Raw genomic sequence first — 11366 nt, 5'->3', positions numbered from 1 at the left:
CTTTAAATTTACACACTATTATTTGTCAGTAATCTCAAAGCTGAGGGGAAAAAAGAAATAGAGACAAAGAAAGGAAATTGGAGGGGGGGGTCGCATATTTTTTTAAATCCCATTCATAGAAAATTACTGAGAGGAGCGCAGGTAGCAGTGGCAACCAGGAAGTAGATTTGCTGAGCGCTTCTCTGTGCCAGGTGCTATAACAATTGCACGTTTTGTTTTGTTTTTTAATTTTATTGAAGTATAGTTGATTTACAGTGTTGTGTTAATTTCTGTACAGCAAAGTGACTCAGTTATACATACATATATTCTGTTAAACATACATGTATTCTTTTTCATATTCTTTTTCGTTATAGTTTATCACAGGATATTGAATATAGTTCACTGTGCTATACAGTAGGACCTTGTTGTTGTATGTTTTTATTTCATCTTCATAATAATCCTGTGATACAAATAATAATTCCATTTTACAGATAAAGAGACTGAGGCTCAGAGAGAATAAGCCATTTCCATAGAGTCACAGTCTCTGCATGATGATAATCATAGTGAGACCAAATGTCTGTGGCAGACACTGCTCTGAGTGTTTCATTTTCCTCTATGTTAATTCACCTGCAGCAGTCCTGTGAGATGTGGGCGTTGCTCTCTGTGCTTTGTAGATAGGAAGCTGTTAACTAACCATATAAAGCTACTTACTATTTTTGTCCAAAAAAATAAAACTAAAATTTGAAATAAATTATTTTGGAAAACTTTTCAGTGAGCTTTAGAAGAAAAAATAAAAACTGCCAGTATATGGAAGTTGTCTCCTAAGCTAAATATTTCTCTTCTTCTTTAGCTTTCCATTTCCTAGAAATGTATTTGCAGTGTGGCACTTAAAATGTGTAAGAATTCTGCTGTACTTAAAATGTTTAAGAATGTGCAAAAATAAAACTATGGAAAAAATTCTGAATGTGACCTGAGAAGGCCATGGATAAGAAGAGCAGCTAATATATGCAGCTGTCTCAGATCATATTTTGATAAAGTGTAGGGAGATTGAACTTCACATAAGTACAACTGGGTCTTTTATTTTTGTGAGTTTTTTTCTTTTTTTTTTTTTGGTCAGCTGTGGTCCTATGGTGTTGGATGCTTTAATCAAAATTAAGAATGAAATTGATTCTACCTTGACCTTCCGAAGATCGTGCAGAGAAGGTAAGCATTTCCTTCCCTGTTGTTAGGCTTGGACACTTTTGTTCTGTTTCCCAAAAGAAGCCTGGGCTGGCCAGAACTGATACCAGGGGATACCTGGAGAATGGCTGCAGCGCTCTGCCAGGTGACCTTGCCACAAGTCACACTTCCTTTTCTTAGGCAGAAGTGTTGGAAATTTGAACTGTGGTATAAGTTCTGGTTTCTAAGTTTGCTTCCCTTCAGGAGCTTTCACTTGCATGGTTACTGCTTCTGGCAGTCCCTGTGAGCTGCTGCATCCTTCAAGGACCAGCTCAGATATGCTAGCTGGTCACCGCAGAGCTCTTCTTTAGGGGAGTAGTGGGGAATTTCTAGCTGGTGCTCGTGCACACTTAACACTTGTCCAACAAGGGGGACATGCGTCCCCTTCCAGCTCCCAGCATTACACGTGCACAGAGCAGGTGGTCAGTAGGAATGTTCTGGATGTAAACAGCGATTCCTACAGTGTGCTGCTGATTCCAGGCAGTGTGCATACCGACATTCTTTAATAGCTATGTATCGATTTTATGTACTAGAAAAATATAATTACTAATGACAGTGTAACAGTGATAGAAATGATTTTTAAATATAATTTTAAGGTAAAATGAATTGATTTAAAGTAAACTCCTAAGTAATCATTCAGATGGTTCTCAGGTGTGGGAAGAATCACACGGGGGTGCTCTGACGGCTAACTGATCCTGGTGGCTGTGGAACACAGACTGTGCAGACTCCATTCTGTGCACTTCACGTGAGATAGACAGGTGCTGTTACCATTTACACTCAGCGTACATGTGAAGAAACTGAGGCCCAGGGAGGTTAAGGGACTTCTGAAAGGACACAGAGATGGTGAGTCGGGAGCCAGGACTCAGCCAAAGTTGTCAGATTCCAGAATTACACTCTCAGGTGATACACTTACTGGCCGGGCTCGGAAAACCTGGGATAAAACCAAAACAGGGCAGCTGGGGCCAAGACCAAGGGCTGTGATCGAACTTTCTCCCTAAAATAACCTTCCATAAAAGAAAAAGTCGTTACAGCTATTGGCCCATCGCTCTTTATCTGTGTTCTGCTGTACATCTCAAGCATTTAAAGTCCTACTTCTAAGACATCTGTTTTGATTCAGCTAATCTTACAGGATTGGATTCAGTGTAGCAGATGCTAAGGGTATGATAGTTTGGCTGAATCCTGCTGTTTAGGGAACATTCTGCTGTAATTAAGTACCAGCCTTCCCACATAAGTCCTGACAACACAGGAAATAGACGCTTTTCAGTAAGCTTCCCCATAAAACTCTTTCAGAGCCAAGAACACAAGGTGTGGCCCATGTGGGCAAAAAAAAATGAGGCAGAATGATATTAATTGTGGCTACTTCTGTTTCCCTTGTAGTTTGTGAAGAGAATTTCCAGGGGAGCCTTTTTAAGAGAAGTCTCCTTGGATTTTTATTATTATTGTATTTATACCATTTCTTATCAAAGCACACCGCTCTGCTGGATGCCAGGCTCACAGAAATGTGCTGATAATATTCGACCTCTTGGGGAACTGTAGGAGTATTTGCTTAAGTGGATACTTGTGTCCTATTATACTTTTATTAAGATTAACGGGAGGGGGAGAGAAAGTTGATAACCCAGTCCAAGTTTCACAAGTAACCACATTTCTCCGGCCTAACTACTTTCAAAAAACAGCTTCAGTCCAAAAAAAAAAAAAAAAGAAAAGAAAAAACAGCTTCAGAAGAAGTGGTAGCAGGGGCTTAGAGCGCGTAGTCATTTGTAACTCTGAAATACCTAGGAAATTCCGTACACAGGAAGTGAGTCCAGGCTAAGAAAATTCTCGTTTCAGGGTCCTTGGTCAGCACCTTATTTTGCTTACTTTGGTTTGGTTTCACATTAGCTCATCCTCCTTGAAAAGTCAGTGCTAAGGCAGCTTTTGTGGGTTTCATGTCCCCAGTGTAGGCTTTGTGGAGACAATAGAATGAGATCTGTCTCTGGACAGTCTGTATCCAGGCTTCAACTTTAAGATGACCAAGACAGTGTTGATTTATTTTGGGGTGTTATATCTGTTAAGAGTTTGAGTCCAGGGAATTCCCTGGCGGTCCAGTGGTTAGGACTCTGTGCTTTCACTGCCGTGGGTCTGGATTCAGTCCCTGGTCAGGGAACTAAGATCCCACTAGCCTTGTGGTGCGGCCAAAAAAAAAAAGCTTAAGAAAAATAGAGTTTGAGTTCAAATAACAGTGACTTAAAAAAAAAAAACAAACTGGTTTTTCTCTCAAAATACATGAAGCAAGGAACTAGGACTGGTGTGGGCCCTCCGTGATGCCAGCAGCACCCCAGGCTCGTCTGTGTTCCAGTGCCATCCTGAGCAGATAGCTTCCAACCTCAGGGTTGCCTCCTGGTTTCACAACATGGTTTTTGGAACTACAGCCGTTAGATCTACATTCTAAGAAGAATGGGAAGGAGAAAAGGCAGCGGGCACCTCTGCACAGGTGTATTCCATGTCAGTGCTACTCCTGCTGGTAGAGTAAGGACAGTCGGGAAGGGAGAATTGCAGCTGGACTGCCTCCAGCTGGGTAGGGGAGTGTTAACTGTGCTGTGTCTCAGGCATCTGCGGCTCCTGTGCCATGAACATCAATGGAGGCAACACTCTCGCTTGTACCCGAAGGATTGACATCAACCTCAACAAAGTTTCCAAAATCTACCCTCTTCCACATATGTATGTGATAAAGGATCTTGTTCCTGTGAGTTCCTGCCCGTGTGTGTGTGTGTCTCCCCACCACCCCAGCACCTCCCGCCCGCTTCTTTTTTTTTAAGGGGGGCAGGAGGTATGTGTGTTGTGCTATAGTTCTTCAGGGCAGGGTTTTTTCCTGTCTTGAGTTTAGTTAAGGAATTTGAATGGCAGAAGATAAATGGCCTAGAAGGTCATCCAGCAGCTCATTTGGTGAGGATTGTTTGGGAATAACAGGGCACAGAATTTTAGACCTGGAACAGTTTCAGAAATGAAGAATTTGGCCATAACAACAAAGAGTTCATGTGGCAAATACCAGTTGGGAATGCAGCCATTCTTATGTGTTTTCATGTCTACCTCCCTATATTTGACCACCTTCCCTTTCCCTGACTGGGTGTTCTCAAGGGCATCTGAGGAGAAAGGACTGTGGGATTGGAAAGTTTCCCAAGTGGGTGAAGGAGAAATTCCCTAACCACGCTTACATGTGACCACTTCTCCTTTCGTGACCTTTGCCTGTATCAATGCCAAAGGAGGAGAGTCTGACTACTGCCTGTCACAGGGCAGGAAAGTGGGCGGTGTCCCAAAAATGGGATAAGTAGGAAAGCTAAGGAGTGGTGGTGGAATCTGACCCATTTCTTCTTCTTCCTCTTAACCTCAGGATTTGAGCAACTTCTATGCCCAGTACAAGTCCATTGAGCCTTATTTAAAGAAGAAGGATGAATCCCAGGAAGGCAAGAAGCAGTATCTGCAGTCCATAGAAGATCGTGAGAAACTGGTCATTAGTCCCTGTTCATTGTCTTGACTTGAGGAATTTTGTTGCAAAGATGTTTGTCAGGAAGTGGGGCTTAGGGGCAGAGGGGATGGGGGGCACAGCATGGGATCATGCAGAACATTCAGCGTCTTCTGGAAAGGAACTTGAGAACCATCTGTCCAAGGGTTGGACACCCATCCTATCGGGGCCAGGTGGGCAGTGAGAACCTGTGAAGGGCGCAGAGAGGACCAAGGCCCTGGAGTGCTCTGCCTAGAGGGGCTCACTGCTACCGTGTTGCCAGACATTTGTCTTTTTCAAAAGAAACCAGGATGTGATCGCCAGGTCTTGAAAAGTTGACAGCTAAATCAGAGTTACCCTTTAACCCTGTGGGCAACTAAAACACATGCCGGCTGTTTGCGGTCCTGCTGCCACCACCCTGTTTGCAGATGGGAGTGAGAGAAGCCGATAGCAAAATTGGAACTAGAACTTGGTGCTTTCCTGACACCACACGTCTAGTGACGCGGTGTGGGCTTGTGGCAGGCCCACTCACTCTTGGAGTTGCTACCCCTGGGTACAGGCTATGAAGTCTCTGCAAGTGAAGGGGTTATTAGCGAGCTTGTAGTCTCTTTCTCGTGTACACTTCTACCTCCTCTAAGAAGGAGGCACGCACACTCACTGCCTGCACACTTGGTGTCCTTTGGAGAGGAAGAAGTGGGAAGGGGACCAGATGGAGATAGGTCCCAACATCATGCCTACACGAGGGAAGGACTCGTGCTGTCTCAGGGTCACCACTTCATTCGTTTACATGACAGTCCGTTAGCAGACTAAGCGCACCTCAAGGGCAGGGGCTGTGTCTTATACCCCTTTCTGGATCCCAGGATCCTGGCATGTGCTGTCTTATCAACAAATATGAGTTGTGTGAATGAATAAATGAATTCTGCCTTTTAGGTCTGGGGGAACATGTAGCCCCTCTCCTCTTCCCCATAAAATATTAAGAAAGGAAGGTCCTGGTAAGAATGCCCAGCTCTGTTGTCATCGAGATGTTGAGGGTCAGCGTGGTGATGTTGGAATTCAGAGCAAGCAGCTGCCTTCTCTTCCAAGAGTTTCTTGTTCTCAGGACATAGCTCTGCCCAGTTTCTAACTCCAGGGAGTCTGACGCATCCCAGGGTCCAGGTTGGAACTGGCCACCCTGGCCCAGCTTGTCATTTCACAGTCCTCAGGTAGGAAAGCTTGTAGCTTATAAACATCTCCTTGATGTACTATTTTTAGGGATTGGAGGGTTCCCCTGAGCATGTTTTCTAGGTAGTCAAAATTCACTCATTTAAATACCAAACATTTGCTTATTTAGCATTTTTCACTTCTTCAAATTAATATTGCTGAACCTAACTTTTTTTCATGATTTTAAAAGCCATAATGCTCATTATAGGTAATTGGAAAAGAAAACTAATTTTCAAATAATCTATAATTCCACCACCCAAAGGTAATCTCTATCGACAACTACCCTTTTATAAGTAAAGAATATGACTATCGTGAAGGCTCTTAATCCTGTGACCTTATGCTTTCTAGACAGTGGAGCCAGTTTACACTCTCACCAGCTGCCTGAACAGAACATAAATTTTGTTGAAGACTCTTGGTTACAATCATGACCATCAACTCTGTGTCATCTGTTTTCAGCTGTCACTTCACATGTCAGCGTGCCCTCCTGTTTTGCCACTTTTAATCAGTTTCTGTTGTTCTCCAAATCAGAAAGTCCAGTTAGAACTGGTTGGGCGTGTTGAGTCAGTGTGGCAGTGTTAGAGGACGGATTTCAGAGTCAGGCCGCCTGGGGCCCCATCCCAGCTCTGCTGTTTGCAGCTGTGTGACCCTCGGCAAGTGACCTAACTTCTCTGAGCCTCAGTTCCTTACGTGTAAAATGGGAATCTCATAGCACTCACCCCAGGATTATTGTGACAATCAAATGAGGTAGTCAGTAAGGCACATGGTGCTCGGTGCTGGTTGGCTGTTTAGGATAATGTTGATGTTCCTATCGAAAACTTGAGGTGTCTGCTGAGCCAGGGCAGCGGCTGGTGTAGACTCCAGATGCCTCAGCACTCAGGGCCTTTTTAATTTCTGCTAGACTGCATTCGAGGTGGTAAGTTCTTTTCACGTTTTTGTTTTCGTTTTTTTTTAAGATAAGTGAGGGGTATTTATTAAAGGATGAATACACTGTACTTGGACTTAAGAACTCTGGGCTCTAATCCAGCAGATGTCTAAATTGCAATTCCAAGATCTTTTTTATGAATCTGATAAATCTCTGCAAACCACTCCTAGGATCTTGCCAAGAACACTCGCGTGCGAGTGGGCACTTCGTCCGTGCTCTGACCCCAGACCTCGCATTTACTCAGCTCGGAACACGACCACCTCTTCCATGGTGGGCTCCTGACGGCCCTTTCTCCCCGCACAGGACGGGCTCTATGAGTGCATTCTCTGCGCCTGCTGCAGCACCAGCTGCCCGAGCTACTGGTGGAATGGAGACAAGTACTTGGGACCCGCGGTTCTTATGCAGGTAAGGCGCTCCTTCATTTCTGTAAGAGAAATGGAAACCGACGTTCTGAGGGGCGATGGCTTCCTTCTTTGGCATCCATTACAAACGGTAATTGGTTGCATCACCTTCACTTGGCTTTCAGTAAATCTGGGGCTTCATCTGCAAAATGCCTTCATTTAGTGTGGTGAGGGTCACGCCAAGGGGCGGTGGCTGCGGGTTGGCACACCAGGCCTTGCAGATGTTTCAGATGTTTCCTGTGCTGCTGGCTCTTCCCTGCCCACCTGCCCGCTTTCCCCGGACTGCATCTGTCAGAAGGCTCCCCATCTCCCTCTCACGGGATTTTTAACGTGGAAGCAGGGGAGAGAGAAATTTCGTTGAGGAGCAGTTACCCAGCTGCAAGGTTGGAAATTGTTTCCAGGCTAGTGAAAGCCTGCAGTACTGGGCTTAGGGGTTGCTTGGGAAGAAAGTAGTGTTGTTTTTCATCGTCTTTCACTATATGTGTAGTTCACGGCAGACAGAGTCACTGTCTTTGTTCCCAGAAAGCTCATACTTTTTAGATTTGTGGCCAGTGCTCTTCACAGACTCCGAAGCAACTCAAAGAAACTTCTTGTTTCTCATTTTCCCACAAAAAGAGAAGTTCTGTGGTTGTGTGACCAGTTAGCAGTACCGATTGATTCCTGGCCAAATTAAAGATTGAGTAATGAGGTACATTTGTAGCTGGCGCTTGGACCAGTGATCTGAGTTGTTGGGAAATGTAAAAGTGGTGTCCGTAACACTGCTGGAGCCGGCCCGGTGACCAGGAGCTTAATCAGTTTTCAGCTGGCTGATCTCAGGCTTCTGGGATGGGTATGCTAATCAAAAGAAGCAATAAGTAGAACAGATGTTCTCTCTGTGCAGGTCTGTTACCAGTTCACCCAAAGGCAGTGGGTAGGTGCTCTGAAGGCAATTAAAGAGAGTCGAGGACACCATCCCTGCCTTCGCTCATTCATGTTCTAGGGAGGAAGCTAATGAGCAACACGAAATCAGTAGAAGGTGATGCTTGATGGTATATTATTAAGCACCAGCGACCAGGGGCATGTGGTTCAAAGGTTGGTGGGGCTCATTAGTCAAGGTGATCAAGAGACGTTACAAAGGGTTGGGAGCCTTTCCTTGAAAGATGGCAAGAAGTAAAGTGTGGAGATGGCTTCCAAGCTGAGAATTCCTGTTCCTCTGCGCGCCTGGAGCTTTGAGTTGAACCAGAGGGCTGCTCTGGCCAGTTAAGGTGACAGCTCAGCCCACCAGTCCCCGGTTCCCGCAGGCCTATCGCTGGATGATCGACTCCAGAGACGACTTCACAGAGGAGCGCCTGGCCAAGCTGCAGGACCCGTTCTCTCTGTACCGCTGCCACACCATCATGAACTGCACGAATTCCTGTCCCAAGGTACGCGGCTGCGGCCCCCCGCGCAGCCCAGCACTGACGTGTGCTCGGCGGGGAGCAGAGAGCACTCTCCCCTCCGTGTGAGCCTGGGGGTGTTGGCGCTTAGTTGCGGGGCACAGGCTCACTCAGGCCCCCTTGAGAAGGGTTTTCAAGTCGGGTTCACACGGGCCTGGTGGGAGTCAAGGATGCCACGAGGACCCGTGAACAGGAACCTGGGTTTGCCCTGACTTTGTGGGAACCACGGGAGGAAAGCCGTCTGAGCACAGGCAGCTGTGAGGGCTACATTCCCTCTCCGGGCCCCAAGGTCTCTGTGTGGCAACATGGCTGCCGGTCCGCGCGGCTCCCTGGCAGCCAGCCTGTGCTTTCTCCTCTGCGTGTCTTTCCTCAGTCTCGGGGCTCCTGCTTGCTTAGCTTTCACTCCCTCTTCCTGTTCATACTTCCTGCTTCCTGTTCATATTCACCCTGCCTACGGCTTCAGCATCTGCCTGGCTTCTCTCAGCATTTCTCAGCTCACATTCCTCGGAGGGAGTCTCCTTGGCCCAGCTTAGCTTTCCACGGCACAGCCCACGCACGGTCAGAGCTGGCCGGCCAGCTACCGTCAGGTGCCAGCCCTGGGCCGGTCAGTGGGCGGGGAACAGCCAGGGCTGCCCTTGGAGCAGAGACTGTGGGCAGAGCAATTTCATTTTAAAGGTGCAGTGAGTAAGCAGGCAGCGAGATGGAAAACTCTAGCACGACCAGTTAGCAGCTTAAAAAAGAAAGAAAGAAAGAAAGAAAAGGCAGCGCATCTTAACAAACATGAAATCCAGACTGGGTAATTCCACAGTGTTTCAAGGGCCCCCCTTCCCCTGCCAGATGCTTCTCATGTGCCATCAGCATTGGGGTGGGCCTGGGGCCTGGTGGGGTCCCGAGCAGTGCGGGAGAGCTCAGGCTCCGCATCCTGCTGCCTGCGTTTCTACCCAGGCTCTGCTCAGCGAGCCTTGTGGCTTCTGAGGCAAGTCATGCCACTGAAGCGCTTAGGACAGTGCCTGGCACATAGTAAGCACTTAATGGGACCTTCTGTTTGTTTGAGCCGGTCAGTCAGAAGACAGCCTCTCCAAGGCTGGGGCCTGGCTTGTGTATTTCTTCAAAATCTCCGCGGAGGATCCTGCGGTGCGCTCCTAGGCGTGAATGTTTGCATCGCAGAGGGCAGCAGACAGACCAGACAACCAAGGACAGACTTCTCTGTGTCCTGCCCTCCCCTTCAGTAAAGCAGGGGTGGACACTGGGGCTGTGAGGCTAGACATAGGCCCAGATTGTTTGAACTAGAAGGGACCTCAAAAATCGTCAAGTGCAGCCCCTTTACAGGTTCGGAAGCTGAGCCCATGAGCGGGAGTTGGGGGTGGGGGCATCTTGCCAAGGTCACTCTCAGGTTGGGGGCAGGGCAGGCCTAGAAGCAGGCCACCCGCCTCCCAGTGCCTTCTTCCTACGCTGGGACTGGGTACAGTCTGTTTACTGACTCTAAATTCCTTTTGATGGGGCAGGCTCAGCGTTCAAAAGGAAGTGCTGTGGAGGGCCTTCCTCCTTCCCCAGCCCCCTCCCCTCCTGGTATCAGCTTCCTGTGTGTCCTTCCAGGGATAGTTTGTGCTACACGCAAATGTTCCACGTGTCCTTTGTCACAGTGTCTACCTTTTCTCACTTAACACATTTCGGGGATCCTTCCATATCCGTCTTTTAAAGAGTGTCTTCTCTTTCCCTTTCTGTCTCTCCGAAGATCTTTTTTCTTTTTCTTTCTTTGCACACTTTAATTTCAGAGTTAAAGTTGTCCTTCTAAAATGAGGGGACCCAGGACTTCCCTGGAGGTCCAGTGGTTAAGACTCCACGCTTCCACTGCAGAGGGGCACGGGAACTAAGATTCTGCATGCCGCTCAGCGCAGAGCCACATAAAATAAACAATTTAATTTAATTGAACAAGGGGACGCTTCACTAGCCTCAGATGAGTGCTTGTCTGATCTTACCAAATATTTGATGATCTCACTTCCTGCTTCCAGGAGACTGGCCCCGCTGGGTTTAATTGCCATACCTCGTGCAGGACAGATGTTACAGCTGTGAGGCCAACTGCAGCTAATCCAGTGTTGTGGGCCACTTAACCAGTGGTGCTTAGGAAGGTTAACAGAGGCTCCTTTCTCCCACATACCTTGAGGGCTTGCAGATGCAGATTTCTGGTGATGATGATTGAATGATAATGGTAATGATGTGAAACCTTTAGAGATAACTGGCTAATTTTGACACTGTAGTCATAGAAGAGATGACTCTTCCTTGGGCTCGTTGACCTGCCACACTGAGCCTCACCAGCAGGAATTCAGTGAGACAGGGCTCCTGCCAGAGAGAGCTGGCCGTTTTCAAACGTCTAAGAGTGGAAACAGAAGAGAGCTCTTAGTCCAAACCCCTGGGTATTAAAGGACTTGGTTTGTAATCACCGTGCTTTGACCAGCTAGGTCAGGAGGTCCTGGGTCGCCCAAGGTCATGGGGTTCTTCCGTTCAGTTTCACTTACCATTTGGTATTGCTTCTCTTCTCTTTTTTCAAGGGGCTGAATCCAGGGAAAGCTATTGCTGAAATCAAGAAAATGATGGCAACCTATAAGGAAAAGAAAGCTTCAGCTTAAGTGTTCCTGTGCTAAACATGACTGTAACCAGCTCAGCTGAACGTAATTTGTATCTAATCTGAGTTCCTTCAAAGGTCTCGATTTCCCACAAATACAGCATATATAATAAAAATTTTAATAAATAAA

The 11366-nt window shown here is 46.9% G+C and overlaps 1 protein-coding gene across 1 annotated transcript in view; it reads left to right on the top strand.

Moving 5' to 3' along the window:
* SDHB (succinate dehydrogenase complex iron sulfur subunit B) overlaps positions 1 to 11366 on the top strand; it is a 34857-nt gene extending 23491 nt beyond the window's left edge. Inside the window, exons 3-8 of the mRNA XM_067721960.1 lie at positions 1097 to 1182; positions 3783 to 3919; positions 4565 to 4681; positions 7101 to 7202; positions 8479 to 8601; positions 11163 to 11366. Coding sequence (XP_067578061.1) covers positions 1097 to 1182; positions 3783 to 3919; positions 4565 to 4681; positions 7101 to 7202; positions 8479 to 8601; positions 11163 to 11240 — 643 coding nt within the window. The 3' untranslated portion in view covers positions 11241 to 11366. The remainder of the gene's footprint in view (positions 1 to 1096; positions 1183 to 3782; positions 3920 to 4564; positions 4682 to 7100; positions 7203 to 8478; positions 8602 to 11162) is intronic.

The sequence above is a fragment of the Pseudorca crassidens genome, chromosome 2 (assembly GCF_039906515.1).
Source record: "Pseudorca crassidens isolate mPseCra1 chromosome 2, mPseCra1.hap1, whole genome shotgun sequence".
NCBI classification, from domain to species: domain Eukaryota; kingdom Metazoa; phylum Chordata; class Mammalia; order Artiodactyla; family Delphinidae; genus Pseudorca; species Pseudorca crassidens.
The sequence above is the reverse complement of the archived record's forward strand: the minus strand, read 5'-3'. Positions and strand labels throughout refer to the sequence as shown.